Raw genomic sequence first — 16,168 nt, 5'->3', positions numbered from 1 at the left:
AAAAATCCATCAGTATGTTATCACTTATGAAGTTCACACAAGTTAATCTATAATCAATAAATTGCTAAGCAGGTAAAATATCTACAGCCGTCAAACAAACGGGGATCTTTCCTGTAGAACAATAAAATGTGTAAATACAGACCACAGACAGGCATGTTGGCCCTGCATTGACTGGAGCTGGGAGGGTTCTGTAGGTATCAGGCCCACACTCAGCAGCAGCCCTAACAAACAAGCTGACGCACAAAACTGGACTGAAATATTTCAGGAAGTGTTGAGTCAGTGAGATGGTGCAGAGAATAAAACCTGCCACAACTCGTCTGAGAGCTGTTAGTCGAAGCCCAACGATGTTTGTTCCTTCACTCACAATGAATGAAGTAATCCTGTCATCAACAAACACCATGGAACTAAACAAAAGAAAAATATATTCATCGATAAAGATCATATGGAACTGAAACTCAACTCAGGACTTGTGAGCTACGAGCTGACGTCTTCATGCCTCTTCATGTCTTGATTTCCATATTCAGACTCAAATATCTGGATGTCACGTGACTGCACTTGGAAACAGTCGACACAGATCACAAGATCAGATCTAATGGAATGGAAACTGAACTGTTTCAACACAAACGGAGAAAAGGATTGAACACAGAAGATACAGCAGTGCTGTTACTCCTCCTTCACCACCACCACCCCCAATAAAGACAAGTCAGTCAATTTAAGAAAACTTGTTTTTATTCAGTACAAGAAAAAAACAACACAGTGGACACACATGAAGCATGTTCTACTCTATACAACTTAGCAAAAATATAGTTTCAAGATTCAAAGTCCTGAACTGCCATCCTATTGAGCTCCAGTCCGTCTGGTTGGGGTCACACCGGGTCACACTGGGTAAGACACTCAAACACTCACTGCCTACCTCTGAAACCTGACTCAGAAGGGAAGTACGGCAACATCACATCTTCAATACAGGCTGAGGACCGGCAGCAGCTTCACATCCTGGAATACCTTCAAACACTCCTCCAGGAAGAGTACAACCCGCCTAACGTGTAGGAAAACGGGCCTGAACACTGAGCACAGCTCCTCTCGTTAGCCTCTGATGCTAACCAGCACAGAAAGGAAGAAGGACACAATCACTGCAATCGATATGATCAACATGATGCACACAGGTTATCACAGGAAGCAGTGAGGCTCACGCTGCGATGGACGACAGCAGCGTCTCTGCATGTGGACGGCTAGTTTTACACTGACAGGAATGCTTGGCTCAAAGCAAAGGTGAACTAAGGTTTTCTGTTTCCTCGTCTTCTGAAAGACTGTTGTCCCAACACCCCCGCCCCACCCACTCACTCACCACCCCCCACCCCAGATGAAAACCACATGCACGAATGAAAAACGGCAATAATAAATACAGAGACTGTTCCTGACGCCATGGTTTAAAATGTCTGCGTCAAAATTCCCTCCTGTCCTGTCCCTGACTTCAGAGGCTGTGATAGCGCTTTGTGTGTGTGTGTGTGTGTGTGTGTGTGTGTGTGTCTGTGTGTGTGTGTGTGTGTGTGTGTGTGTGTGTGTGTGTGTGTGTGTGTGTGTGTGTGTGTGTGTGTGTGTGTGTGTGTGTGTGTGTGTGTGTTGATGAGGGTTAGAAAAATGAAGCTGCTGTAATTCAACACAAAGACTGTCCAAGACAGGTTCCCTGCATGAAAGCAGAAACCACTGGATCCAGGTCACTGGAGCCGGATCAGGTGGATCAGGCCCAAACAAGACCTGTACCTGATCCGGAAACAAGTCACCATTCATATTCCAGAGAAATAAATACATGTCAGCGTTGGATTAGCTGAGGAAGAAAGGATAACGGCTTTTTCAGCAAAGTAAACAGGAGATCTCAGTCTACTGAATCCACCAGGGATGGTAGACCACAGGGTGGATCACAGGGTGGATCACAAGGTGGACCACAGGGTGGATCACAGGGTGGACCACAGGGTGGACCACAGGGTGGGCCATGGTGTCTCTCTGGGAGGCCGATCTTCGTAAGAAGACGCCTCTATGCTCTGCGGCACAAAGACATACCTTTATCATTGGTGTGTCAAAAATGCAGCCACTAAACAACAGATCCAGCTAACTTAATTTCACCAATGCCCCAGAAGACGAGCCCAGTTGGGGCAGTTACTCCCCTGGCAGGATATCAGCAGACACACAATCCTCTAGGCAAGCTAGATGCCTGGTGTTCAGGGGACAGCCAGGAGGGTGTCAGGTTTAGTCCATGAACTCTGGTCCATGACCCCCTTCCACAGAGGCTTTCACATTTACAAATTACCAGTCTGATGGTCGAAGAACCCACAACCCTAGTAGAGTTCACCAGCTGGGCTGAGCAGGCCGCTGGTAGCATAACACTGTCTAAACTAGCAGCTGGTAGCATAACACTGTCTAAACTAGCAGCTGGTAGCATAACACTGTCTAAACTAGCAGCTGGTAGCATAACACTGTCTAAACTAGCAGCTGGTAGAATAACACTGTCTAAACTAGCAGCTGGTAGCATAACACTGTCTAAACTAGCAGCTGGTAGAATAACACTGTCTAAACTAGCAGCTGGTAGCATAACACTGTCTAAACTAGCAGCTGGTTGTACAGGTATATCACTCTAAACTAGAAGCTAGTTGCTTAACACTCTAAATTAGCAGCTATTAGCATAGCACTCTAAACTAAAGCTTTGTAGCTTGTATTGCTATACTGTCCAGGTTCTGAAGGTGACTTTTACTGCATTAATTCTTATCGGTCAGGACTACAGGAATGATATTCAACAGCTAACAGCGTTAAAACTCTCCTTTGTTCCCACACAAGCTGCATGTTGTAGGTCTGTGTGAGATCTGCCTCTATGAACACACAATATGGAGTGTGTAGTGACATTTGGTTTAAAGAAGCTCACAATGGATGAGTCATATGATCAAATCAGATCAGTCTGCAAACGGCAGAAATACATTTTTGAAGCCAATCATCAAATCTGACATCTGACTAGACTGAACTGTCTGTCTGTCTGTCTGACTGTCTGTCTGACTGTCTGACAGGACAAAGCTGTGAAACACTATTCAACCTCGACATGGGGTTCCAATTCAACAAAGAAAGTTTCCCTCAATCCCAGTTTGAGAGCTTAAATCAAACCAAGCAGGAACCAGTAAAGAACCACGTATAGACCAATGCCATCGTCTGATATGATATTATTTATGACAGATGATGTTTTCACAGCGTATTGTTCATTGGACAGAAGGAGAGTCCTCTGGCCAATGAACACGCACCTGTGCCTGAGTGAAGACGAGCAGTGCTGTAGAAACAGGAGCAGCACCTGAAAGCTCGTCTCGCTCCTAAAGTGAACAGGAGATGATACTCTGACTGGTTTGGCTCGTGTTCCAGCATAGTTCCACCATGAAAAATTAACAGCACATGAATAATGAACGTGTCGTACTTTGCTCTTGTTAATCCAACCAAGGAGAGCTCCCTTCTTGATCATGTGTATGTGTGTTCCTTGGCGGATGGATACAACATCAGTGAGACCAGATCTTGTTCTGGTTGGTAAAGATGTAGCTCGCGTGACTTCTGTGTTTCTTTCCATACTTTATCATTGTTTACGTACCTTATATATATAATTAATTATACACAGGTAAAGTCTGCATGTCTATTGGTTGATAAAACCATGTTGGAATGTTTTTTTCATAGTTTGGGGGCTTTTTTACAATGTTGGAACGAATTAAAATGATATCTCGTGTTTCTACTCATAAAGTTGGATCAAGTCAAAGATGTACTTTGAGTCACACACCACCCCAATGTTCCCTCAATAAGCGCCATTGTTCTATTGGCGCTCTGTCAAAGTGTGTGAGCGTTGGTGTGTCCATGAATCGCTCTCCTCTGGACATTTAGCGCAGTCCATTGGTGACATTGTGTGACCTACAGTCCTCACATCAAACACCTGATGTCATGACAGAGGAATGGACCTTCAGTGTCAAATTCCTGCACATGTCAGCCTAACAAGTACCTCCAATCAAATGCTCCAGCAGGTTATCAAGTGTCCCAGGACGGACACACAAGAACCCGATCAGTTTCCCCTCTGGTATCAGTTAACCAGCCGTTCAGATTAGTGGTTCTCCACGGGGTTAGTTCAGATGCAGAAATTCTCCAGCCACAGAATACAGGACAAAGAATAAAGAACTATTTTTGTTCATTGCCTCGTACCAGCATACATTTACACTATAACCCACACAGCACTAAAGGAGAGCCCCCACTGTGGAACGCCTTCACCCCAGTTTGGACCTCTCATGTACTACCATTGCTTTACAGTCATTAATCATTAAGACTCGAGGAAAAAGCCAAAACTTTCAGGCCATTTTTTCCAGTTTTCAACTTCTTCACTTGAGATATAGAATTAATCAAGTGAAGAAGAAATCAAAACATTTCATTTCTGTTTCGTACAATACTATTTATACATGCTTATCTTTTGTATGAAAATATAAAAATAATTGAAAATGACATGAAAAAAGACAAGTATGACAACAACAATAAATAAACAACAGAAGATGGGTAGAGTTTTGTACATTGAGGTAGGAAAGAACATTTCCAGTCAACACCTTTTGATGTGATTCAAAGGAGTCCAGAGTCAAAGATCCTTAGTGTCCTAAGTTAACTCCCTAACAATTCAGAGAATGTTTTACATGTGTTTGCTGATGCATCACTGATGGTGTAATACATTAAATATTTCCTGTTTCTCGCTTTCTGAACCACAGTTACAACAGGCAGGTTGATAAGGCTCATAATGGTTCTAAAGCTGGTTGTGACAGGGCTAACCTCACTCCATCTGTTGGTCAAGCCTACATCAGTCCTACTAGATGACACAAGTCTCAGCTTAATACGCTTTTAAATTGCCTGGCTTTTTGTAAGAGTATTTACCGTTAAGAACAAACAGGTCTTAGTTCAGCTACTCAATAGTGGTAACACATTAGTGGTAAAAATGGTAGCACATTGGGGGACACAAACCTGGGGTAACCTTGCACCTAAAAGCAGAGAAGCTTCAAGCATGCAGATCTGAAGACTTTACGGTCTCGTGTGGAGGTAAAAAATATTCATAGTGGTGTCTTCATGACTGTGTTGTCACCGGATACTGCAACTCGTGTGTTCTTTACCTTGGATTGAGCCCTTTATATCTACAAACTGTAGCCAGCAATTCTTCTTCCTATCAGGAACATCTTGATCAAACAACGGAAGCTGTATGGTCCTCAGTGGTCCTCCCCCGAGTCTGTCCCCCAAGCAGCCTACTTCCTGTCCTGGACAGATCTGGTCTTAAAAAAGAGCCTTCGGCGGCGACCAACAGGCTCTGACGGTGTTGCCCTGCACGGGCTTGAGCTGCTGGTGGGCGTGGAAACTGTTTCGCATCCAACAAGTCTTTGTACTGGATCTCAGGCCTGATCATTCTCAGGCAGGCCATCTTGGTGGCATTGTCCAGTCCCTGCTGGAGCTCGTACCCAAGAATCTTGACTAATCCGCTCTGGAACGGCCGAATGTTTTTATCTCGAATCCGGTATGCCTCGACAGGCCTCCCACCATCCCTAAGACAAACCTGGGCAAGCTCTTCCCGCCGCGTCCTGAGAAGAGCTACCTCTTTCTCCATTCGGGCATGACCAAACTTGTCTATTTTTTTCCAGAACGTCTGGTTGAAAGCTCTGTATAAGTGCCAGTCTAAGGCATTCCACTGCCGCAGCTTCTCCCGCTGCTGATCTGTTAATGACAGATTGGGCATTGTTTTGGCTTGTGAAGGTCCTCCTTTTCCACCAATGCCGGCTGCTGCTACGGCTATGTTGCCCACCCAGCTCCCACTCATGCCGCTGGGCTTCTGCTGCCGAGCATTGAGGCTGAAGGAGACTACGGCGTCCAGCGGCCAGCAGAGAGCATGTCTCAGTAGGATCATAGACTGGTCAAAGTATTCAGACACTAGAATCAGCTGGAATGCCTGGCGGATCAACGTCACACCACGCTGAGCCAGTGCAATTGAGAAATTAGCATTGTGGTTCAGACCGAAGTCAAACCACAGCAGGTTGCGGGCGTAGTGGTTGTTATGGAGACGAGCATCATAATACTTCATAGGGTCATCAGCAAAGTCACCCAAGCCTTTGGCTTTCTGAAAGGCAGGTGCTACCCCTTTGTAATAAGCAAAGGAAGACTCAGCCAAAGCAACCGGGTCCCTGATTATAGAGAAGTAGAACGTGTCTGCAGGCATCACCTTCCCCACCTGAAACCAAATGAACACAAACAGAAATGAGTACAGTTGAGGTACCAGGGAATGTCCAAGGTACCAGAGAATGTAGTTCAGAGCGCTCAAAGTCTTGAGACTTTGTGTGTGAAAGATTTTTCCCCAAGAGAATTATTAAGGAACATTTCTTCTTCTGTTAATTCAAACAAGAAGGCATTCGTGCAGCTAGAGGTCAGAGGTAATAAGACTTTCTGAAATGAGCATTAGACTGAAGCTTTAGGCTGCTTTCTCTACCCACTGGATTTCTGATCTTATATTATTATTTAATATTAAACCAAATTTAGTCACAAAGAAATCTTGTTTGCTGAGACAAGAGAAATTTTGCAGAATTTGAAGAAAATCGAAAATGTGAAACACTACACGTTGTTATAGTAATGAATGTAAAGTTTGGTGAATGCGAATAGTTCATAAGTTCAAGATGCACATTACCCTCCATCATCTCTACAGTGGGAAAAACAAGTCGTTTCTTAAGTTTGATGCTTATCAGGCACCCTCCCTTTATCTGATGGGCCTCTTATCGGTAGGAAATGTGAGAACAGTAACTGATTAACTGTTTCGTAGCTCCGACCAGCTGACTGCTTCCTGCCCCCTTAAGCGACTACAGTATAACTGAACCTTTAAGAAGTGAGAGTTGGAGCTTGGCCAACAGGAAAGGACAGCACAGACTAAACTATTCAGAAACAAGTTCAGGATCTCAATACACTGAAAGTATTTATCTCATAATATTCTAAAAATATTTAGGACCTTTATTGAAGCTCAGCCCTTTATGAAGATATGGTCCTGCATCAAAAACATTACTGACCTTCATTATTGATCGTACGTTACATGTTGAGCATTATTTGAAGCATTTGCCTCACACTAGCGTGGGCCAGTGTGGGGTTCTGAAATTCACAGCGCCTGTTTGTCAAACAAGTCCAGACAATCTAACTGTCTTGAAGACTGTTCAAAAGCCAAATGACACTGATACTAATATCTGTTTAGATGTCACCGTATCACCATTATTCATTTACTCTTCTGTTTAAAAAACAAAACTTTTTTACTGTTGTCCTAACTTTTGACACAACATGTTTGTTTTCATTGCTAAATTACCAGACGTCTAACCCAGAAGTCTGATTTAATTACATTTGGTGGTTTCGGTCGGAGGACAGCAGCAGCAGTAGCCACCCTACTACAGTATGAACACCACCACTACATCTTTTGTGTCTCAGCATCCTCTGTCCTGGCCATGCCTTGTGAAAGACTCACCTCTGTCTTATTAAATCTCATGTGGTTGCCCATAATGTGGAACTCAACGACTCGGGGACCTCGATAGCCTTTGACCCGGTGAGCATTGAAGGACAGTGGGTAGCCCAGCTGGTAGCCCAGTGGAAGGGCAAAGGAGAGGTTGCGTTCTTCTCCAAAGCGGTACAGAATGTTGAGCACGGTGCTGCTGGCTGTCTTGTGGGTCTTGAGGAACATGATGTGGGTGTGAGAGCGACAGGAGCCCAAAGAGGGCTCTTGAGCTTCAGGGGACGAGAAGATGGAGTGAGCAGCTGGCTGGACACTGCTAGAGGACAGAAGAGAAGAAAGGAGCGCATTAAACAGCAAACAGGCACGACACCAGTCAGTGACGACTGTGAGGACAAGGTTAGTGTTAGCATTAGGGTTAGTGTTAGTGTTAACATTAGGGTTAGTGTTAGCATTAGTGTTAGTGTTAGCATTAGGGTTAGTGTTAGTGTTAGCATTAGGGTTAGTGTTAGTGTTAGTGTTAGCATTAATGTTAGTGTTAGCAATAGGGTTAGTGTTAGTGTAAGGTTAGCACTAGTGCTACAGTTATGTTTAGTGCTATTGTTAACATTAAGGTTTGTGTTAGCATTAGGGTTAAGGTTAGGAATAGGGTGAAGGTTAGCATTAGGGTTAGGGTAAGGGTTAGTGTTGGAGTTAGGGTTAGGCTCTACATGAACACATAGCATAGACTCTGTTAAGAGCTCAGCGGCAGCAAACAGAAAGTGTTGCGGTTCAGGGAATTATTATCTAACAGTTCAAACTGGATGAATGCTTGTTGCGATGGAAATTCTCCAGCTGGAAATCTTGTGTGGGTTGCTTTGTGTAAATCAACAAAGATAAGAAACACGTAGGCGTCAACTTAAGTTATTATTTTTGTTGCAGTATAAAAAGTTTTGCTCATCATCAGTGTTCTCTTTGAATAACCAGCAACTATTCAACTGCATCAATGATGTGAAAAAACTCAATCAGTCAGAGCAGCTGATGCTCACAATAGCCTTAATGTCCATGTCCTGAGATCCCGCTAAACCAGCCAGAAGCCACTACAGTCCTTCTGATATTGGGGGACGAGCTCTACAAAAGCCCCTGGCTAGGTGACCCTTTGCCCTTCCCAGAGATGATTGAAGCAGCGTGCTGGGGCGATGACAGGCCGGCAATGGAGTGGGCGGTGCAGCTGCTGCCTCTGCTGTTGGGGGAGGTGCAAACCCACGTCCTCAATCTGCCTCAAGCAACAAGGAGGACCTTCTTAAGTCCCCTGACCAGCGGGACCAGGGAGAGTGCTTTGGATCTGGTCCAGTGGACAAGGTGGTGCTTGCTAGTATTTTGAGAAGGAGAAACAAGTCCTCTGTGGGCAGCCACCGCTACACACACAGCTAATGTGTTTCGACTTTTGTCCTGTCAGCTGATGCGTCAACCACAGGGCTGGGGGACACTGTCCCAGAAAATACAGCTGTCCAGTTCTGTACATCAGCTGCCAACTTCCTATGAGGAAGGCAAAGTGCCACATGGTGGAGAAGCTGAGTCGGACGATGAGGAAGGTGATCGAAGCACCAACCATAATCTAAAAATAATCTAAAGGTTGTGGTTGGTGTATCTTATGAAATCAGGATCCAAGTAGCATGGTAGAGTATACAAATATTCTTTGTTTTACAGATGTTTTATAAAATTAAATGAGCACAGCTCATGTTGGTCATAAATGTTGAAATCATCAATCAGAAGTCAAGTTACTGATCCTGATCAAAAGATGCTAGCTAGAGCACAAAGCAAAGCACGGCGGCTCAAAATGAAATTGTCGCATCTTTGACTAGAAATGCTTTGTATGACAAAGCAAACACTGGAAAGACGCCCAAAGCAGTCACCATTGTTTGAGAAAATCTACGTTCTCAATCCAAATGCTGGCAAATGCTGGAGCCCAGATACGGCATCCCATCAAGGAACCAGTTTTCAAAGACAGCATCTCTGGCTATGAAGAAAGAACAGCGCATTTTTGACATGCAATATTTTAAGGTTTCCGGAATGTGTGTTGTATGCTGATACAGTTATAACACCTTTAGTGTACAATTATATTTTTGTCAATATAAAAAATATTGTATTATATCGTTAAGCTAAAATTTCCTGAAATATTGTGATTTTATTTTCGGGCCTACGCCCTGAAGATTTAGGCGTGGATTAACATCATTCTTGACCCATAACAAGACGATCACGGTCATCTCATCTACATGAAAATGGATTGATGGATGTTCCACGTGTACAAACAACATCCAATCCAGTCATCAGTGGGAATTCTTCCTGGATTCTCAGAATCTTACCTCTTGTTGAAGATGACGCCCAACAGCTGGCCAGCAAACCCTATGGCGATGAAGAACAGCAGGACTTTCCACATCCATACTGGACCGAACCGCCCACACACCAGCCATCGCAACATCCTGTGAGCAGAAAGAAGCATGGATGGATGGATGGATGGAAAAATACAGAATACAGAAGAGATAAAAGTATTAAAAAAAAGGGTTGGTCAGAAGAATTGTTGAAGGGTGAATAAACACGAGTGAAGTGGAAGGATGAAGAAACAGGAAATTAGTAAAGCAGAGTGGAATGAGAGATGAAGGCCCAGAGGGATAGATGGATGGATGAAATGAGAAGAGAGATGATGTCAGAGGGGGGAGGGTGATGAAGATAGAGACGGACAGAGCAGATGAGAAAGTGTGGAGAGAGTAGGGAAGGGATGCACAGGGAAAATATTTAGATCATCATCATCATCGTTGTCGTCGTCGTCATCATAAACAGAATAAAATGCAGTAAGTATGACATTTTCTGATCTACATTCTTGCTGTGGCCTACATATCAAACGCCCTTCTCCAGGGATCGTCTTCATTAACAGTTTCTGAGTTGAGCCTAGAAAACCCAACCCACTCACAACGACTAGATAAATGATGCACCTTCCTAAATAAATACATAATTAAATAAAAGACACCTTTCCACGGCTCCATTGAAAGTTTGGCAAAAGCTGTAGAAATCCAAGGTGCACTGATCAATGATGGACTGATAAATAAGGAGGCTTAAGTTACTGTGAACTCAGTGTGTCTGGTTCTGTGGCCCACACTGGGTTCATGTTACACAGGCTGCAGCTACAAACACGTCATCGCCAGCATGGAATTATTTATCATGACAAAAAAAATACCAAACACTAAAGTGAACCAGACACCCTGAGGGACACTGTATATTTAAGAAGCTAATGATAGCAGAGTGGCTAAAGCTGGTGACAAGGCAGCATCATGGTATCTACATCAACAGGTAACACTGGTTCAGCTCAGCTGGACGTGACAAGAGAAGAAGCTAATTGTCTGGTGACGGCGACGGCGGGTGAAGAGGCAGACGCCTTTGTTCATAAAGAACGTTCCCAGTTAATGTTCAAGTGACTGGTTTGTGTCGATGTGTGACAGAACACAACCTCTACTCCAATTTCCCATCAGCAACTAGCTAGCAGTGTTTCTTCTTACAATACCCAACCCTAAGATATAGATAGGACTATCAAATGCAAGTCTCATGACTCTTTAGCCAATGCTAGTTAGCAACACGCCCTGAGGAGCTTTTACATAAAAGAAGAGAATGAAGCAGAAGACTATGGATTCCTGTCCCTGCGTGATCTTGTAGCAGTCAGCGGCTAGCTCTTGAACATCGTCATGTTTGCACCAGGTTTTTAATGAATTCTAACACTTCTCTCTTTTCAAAGAAGGACTGACCGAGCGAAGGGCAGACCTGTTCTGATCTGTTCTGGTAGGTCTGATTTGAGTGCCGTCATGTGATTTATGCTTTACATGTGCTCTACATAATGAAATCAGCTCAGTCTGCAAAGCTAAACATCTGGGCTCACCCACGCATCTCATCTGTGGGGTGAAGACGGTGCTGGTTTGCCCTGCAGTCACCCTTTGGTGGCCTCCTGGGACTCGGTTGTGTTTTTACATCCTACCAGAGGCTACATCAGCTAATCCAGTCCTGCAGTGTGAGCTTCCATTTATAGAAACGGGGCAAAAAGGGCAGAACAGAGACACTGATGGTAGTATGAAGGGTGTTACCTGCCCTTTGCATTCAGACAGCCTTACGATGTCCTCAAGCGGGTCGGCGGGAGCATGTTTAACTAAATTCCTAACTAATACAACTACTAACCCTGCTGCTGTTAACACAACAGCATCAAATCATGAGCGGTGTCTGCATCCTCATTGTTTGAACAGAATGTTTCACACATTGATGGACGTGTCTACTGCTTCACTTTTAGAGACAAAATAAAGCAGGAAGTCCCATTCAGTTCTGGTCTTTGCTGTTTCAATGGAACAAGACAACTTAATAGTTTCAGTGTGTCTTCAGTGTGACGGCTGCAACAAAACAACACTGTAGTATCACAACATAAACAGTAATAAGCATTAGTTGTAAATGTAGTCCTCAACTTACAAACATCCAACTTACGATCATTCGTAGATGCAGTACGAACAAACTTGTGTCGTCATATCTGACTATGTGAATTTCCCAGTTTGGGATCATTAAAGTAAATCTGTCTATCTATCTATTGTACTCCTATTTCCCTTTCTGCCAGAACCCTACGGGGCAGCACTACTGTGTTCACGAAGTTCCAACACTCGTCTCCTCCTCTTGTTGTTGTTTGTTGTTGTCTCTGTGCGCATCTCGGAGGCTTCATATCGTGGATACTTTACTGTTTATTATCGATGATAAAGCAAAGGCTAGTGAAAATAGTGGTAGTAGTGACCATCTCTCTGATGACAACTCTGACTCTGACCCCCAATAACTCCTCTTCCACTTCTTCCTTAAACTCTAAAGGTAAGCTAAATGCCACATGCTACAGTACATACAGCGGATCATCAACAGCTGACTCTGACTTGTTACTGAGGATCTTAAAACTGGTGGAGAGTTCCTTGAAGTGTTTTCTTCTTCTCCTCAAGGATTAAATTATAAGGATCAAAATCTTACCGTAAACTAATCTGGATTAAAACAATCACGTGAATCTTGAGGGATGCTTAAGGGTAGATATTGAAACTATACGTATGTACTTTGATATCTTAGATATTTTTAATGTAGCGTAACATGATATTATGTGATTTTAAATGTTTTCTAGTGAATTTAAGAGTCTAATATTTGTGATGGACAAATTTTTTCTGCATTTTTTTGTTTAAAACCAGCATATAATCTACGAACTTTTCCTGTATTTTATTTTGTGTTGTTTTTGTCTCCTGTAATTATTTTTGGTCAGTCTTAGTACTTGAATATTTAGAGTAGTAATGACATTTAAATGACTTCAAATGGTGATTGTAGACTGGAATTTAATAAATAAAATACTTAAAAACAATTAATCTTATGAACAATCTCTGGGAACCAGTTGAGTTCGTAGGTCAAGGCCCACCTGTGGTCTTAATCTATCCTAACATCGACTCAGAGCTCTGACCAGCAGTTTAAAAGCTTCAACCCTTTAACCTCAAACCTTTCAGAAGATCTGATGTGTGCTCTGATTTCTGCGGAGTGGAGCACATTCCAATGCACCACCACATGTAGGAGCCCAGCCCACCCCTCCACATAGTGGATCTGGAAATACTTCACAAAGTTCTCAACACATCTGTACCTGTGTTTCATCTGCCAGGTGTGCACCAGAGTGTCACGGCTTCACCTGGAGCCCCATAAAACCAGCAGCAGGTCAACCGGACGGAGCTCACCTTATCTAAATTCTGATCAGCTTGGGGGGGGGGGGGTTCTGCAGTGTTTGTGTCATCCTACTAAAAATAAACAGCGAATCAACCAAGAAGCAGATATGAGAACATCCAGATGGAGGACAGGGAACCAGTTCTCTGGGGGTGAAGGAGAAGATGAAGAATATTCTAAGGGGGGAGGGGGCCAGTGGAGCCCCCCAGCAGGGTCACACCAGTCTGAAGGCCACGTAGACACCCGAACGCATTCGCGTGTTTTCACAATAAGAGCACACCCGCATCCCGCGCCCCGCCGCCGGCCCGCAGCGGCCCCCGGGAGTCTCGGCTCGGACACGGAGGAGCGGCGGCGGCCGCCACCCTCACCCTCCGCCATAGCACAAAGACGCCTTGTGCTCCGGTGCGTGTGGACGTATTCTCCTTCCAGCTAACGGTTTCCACAGAAAGTAGTCCCCGCAGCCCCCCCACACCCACCCACTCACCCCACCGTCTCTGCCCCGCTGCTCCGTCTCTGCCCCGCCGACAACCACTGCATCCCGCCGGGGAGCGGAGCCGCGCCGCGCCGCTCCCCGGATCTCCTCCCCCGAGCCAGCTAACGTTACCTGGCTCTGCGTCTCAGCAGCATAGCGGCGGCCCGGGGCCGGGGGCGGGGGCGGTGTTGAGGTGGGGCAGCCGCGGGGAGCTGGGGGCATCTCGGAGGCTTCGGCTCCACCGTCAGGCCAACGGAGCCCGGGTCGGTCTGCAGGGCGCCGACGGTCGCTCCGGTCCAGGCGGCTCCTCGACGAGATGCTCAGCCCGTCTGAGTCCGACGGTCTGCGCGCTGACGGCACGGGGAACGGGACGGGGGGGGGGAGACTTCCGGTTGCTTGCAAAATAAGACCGATTTTAAGGACTCCGGAAGGAGGTTATGGTCTTGGAGGTGTCTCCCACCCTGAGGAACCTCAGGAACCGGCCTGAGTCCATCAAACACATCCTCCTCATCCTCCAACAGTCTCGTACATCCTCCACTCATGTACACACATTGAATGTACACACATGTAAATGTACACACATGTAAATGTACACACATGTAAATGTACACTTTGACACTGAGGAGCTGATTTCCTGTCTGTCTTGTTCAACCATTATAGCTCTGGTGAGATTACGTCCACCAGACCAACCCCACCAAAGTATTCCATTCAAAGGGAACAGGACCTGTCACCACCTGAGACCTGGGCAGCTCTAACTCCTCCTACTGCTCTATTTTTGAGGCCAAAGCCAGGTCAGGTTCTGGCCCCGGTTCAGAAGGAGAGGTCCCCACTGGTGGTGGAGCTCAGGTTCGAGGGCTCAGTGTTAAAGAAGAACTCCTTTTAAAACTAGTACCAGTAAGTTGATTTTAAAATCAACTTACTGGTACTAGTATGCAGAAAACACAATACTTGTTTTCCCCATTTGAGGAATCAAATGAGGAAAATGTTTTCCTCTAGAGATTCCGTTCCCTGTTAGATCTTTACCAAAGGAACCTTAAAATGACAGCCATGTTGACAATTTCCTGAAAAGTATTTCAAATAAAGCATCCAACAACAATGTGTAACATGGATTCATGTCAAATGTCAAATCAACCCTTATGGAAAGTTCTGCTCGGTTCTGAGCGGTTGCTGATCAACCTGGTGATGGATGCTAGGAGCAGGACTCTAGCATCACTACATATTTTTGAGAAGGAATATTTCCTGATGAATTTGCATTGCTGACAACAATTGTGGAATCATGCAGTTCCAGTCTGTTCATGGTTTTATCCCAGTTTAAACTGTGTTGTTTACCTGGCTGAGGTGCTCTGGTTGGAATGACCAGTGCAGTGCAGCCCTTCTGAATGTTTGCCTTCTACTTTTTATTTACGGTTTTGCTTTTTATGTGAATGGAAAACTTAGAGAACTGATCCAAACTGGATTTGCAGCAAAATGTGTTCCTACTAGAGTAGACTTACCTGGTTTCAATATGTCGCAACGTCACTGTAGACAGCTTCAGGTCAACCGTTCAGTTCTCTTCAGGAGCAGGCGGTGAAGTCTGTTTCAGACCGTTTGGTGAGACTGTCCCCTCAGACAGGCAGCAATCTCACACAGAGACCCGTTGGTCCAAACACTGACTGGCCTTTGTTTTCCCTCTGAAGCAGGGGGGTCATCTGAAACCTGCACCACGGCTGAACTGGTTCTGTTCTCCTTCTGTCTGTTCTGTTCAGTTCTCCCTCCCTCCCTCCTGTCCTGAGCTGGGCTGAGCCTCCTGACGAGGTAGTCACTACTTAGACCTTAAGCTGCTTTACAAGCCTCTGTCACAGCCTTTAGATTGAGACAGACAGACAGACAGACAGACAGACAGACAGACAGACAGACAGACAGACAGACAGACAGACAGACAGACAGACACACAGACACACAGACACACAGACACACAGACAGTCAGGTACCTCTATCCACACTGAAACTAGTTTGCTGACTTACACGTTTTTGGACCGTGGGAAGAAACCAGAATCCCCAGAGGGCTGCTGAGTCTCCATTATGTCAGATGTGAGGGGTGTGTTTCTACATTATTATATTATTAGATTATCATTCTAATATAATGTTCTTATTACACGGTGAATACTAAAGTAATCCTTGTGATCAGGGATCAACAAACATACAACCCAAACTCTTCTCATCTTCTCATGCTGTGGTTCAGTCTCTAATGTATCTTTTCTTTTATATTGAATGCATGTTTATTTAATTACTTTAGTCATTATTTCAAGCCTCAGCTGATTTTTATTAGGGTATAAAATTCCTACAACAGAGATCTCAGGCAGAGCGTCCGCCTCCAGTCTGTCTCCTCTGACACTGGAAGGACCAGTACTGCGTTCTTCCACTGGAGGAAGCTCTCGAGCTTGCCAGTAGAGAACACTGATATCTGAGGT

The 16,168-nt window shown here is 44.8% G+C and overlaps 1 protein-coding gene across 3 annotated transcripts; it reads right to left on the bottom strand.

The window, feature by feature from the left end:
- Nucleotides 1-1,365: 1,365 nt before the first annotated feature.
- gal3st4 (galactose-3-O-sulfotransferase 4) lies at nucleotides 1,366-15,415 on the bottom strand. 3 transcript variants are annotated; one of them, XM_068308382.1, is made up of 4 exons: nucleotides 15,212-15,415; nucleotides 9,853-9,969; nucleotides 7,526-7,826; nucleotides 1,366-6,259 (listed from the first exon to the last, which is right to left on the bottom strand). In XM_068308382.1, exons 2-4 carry the CDS (start codon nucleotides 9,966-9,968, stop codon nucleotides 5,225-5,227), a joined length of 1,452 nt encoding a protein of 483 aa, XP_068164483.1. In that variant the 5' UTR covers nucleotide 9,969; nucleotides 15,212-15,415; the 3' UTR covers nucleotides 1,366-5,224. The 3 variants fall into 3 exon arrangements, with proteins under 3 accessions (XP_068164483.1, XP_068164481.1, XP_068164482.1); XM_068308380.1 differs by lacking the exon at nucleotides 15,212-15,415 and adding an exon at nucleotides 13,851-14,080; XM_068308381.1 differs by lacking the exon at nucleotides 15,212-15,415 and adding an exon at nucleotides 13,851-14,080 and having other exon boundaries at nucleotides 7,526-7,823.
- Between the last annotated feature and the right edge of the window lie 753 nt (nucleotides 15,416-16,168).

Source organism: Antennarius striatus, chromosome 23 (genome assembly GCF_040054535.1).
Source record: "Antennarius striatus isolate MH-2024 chromosome 23, ASM4005453v1, whole genome shotgun sequence".
Lineage (NCBI taxonomy): Eukaryota > Metazoa > Chordata > Actinopteri > Lophiiformes > Antennariidae > Antennarius > Antennarius striatus.
Note: the sequence above shows the minus strand (reverse complement) of the source record. Positions and strands in the feature narration are given on the sequence as shown.

Coding starts and splice junctions, on each gene's coding strand:
- gal3st4 (XM_068308380.1), bottom strand. CDS start 13,873: ATGCTGCTGAGACGCAGAGCCAG. Junction 7,827..9,852: donor GGCGTCATCTTCAACAAGAG/GTAAGATTCTGA, acceptor TCTGTCCTCTAG/CAGTGTCCAGCCAGCTGCTC. Junction 6,260..7,525: donor TGAGATTTAATAAGACAGAG/GTGAGTCTTTCA, acceptor ATTTGGTTTCAG/GTGGGGAAGGTGATGCCTGC.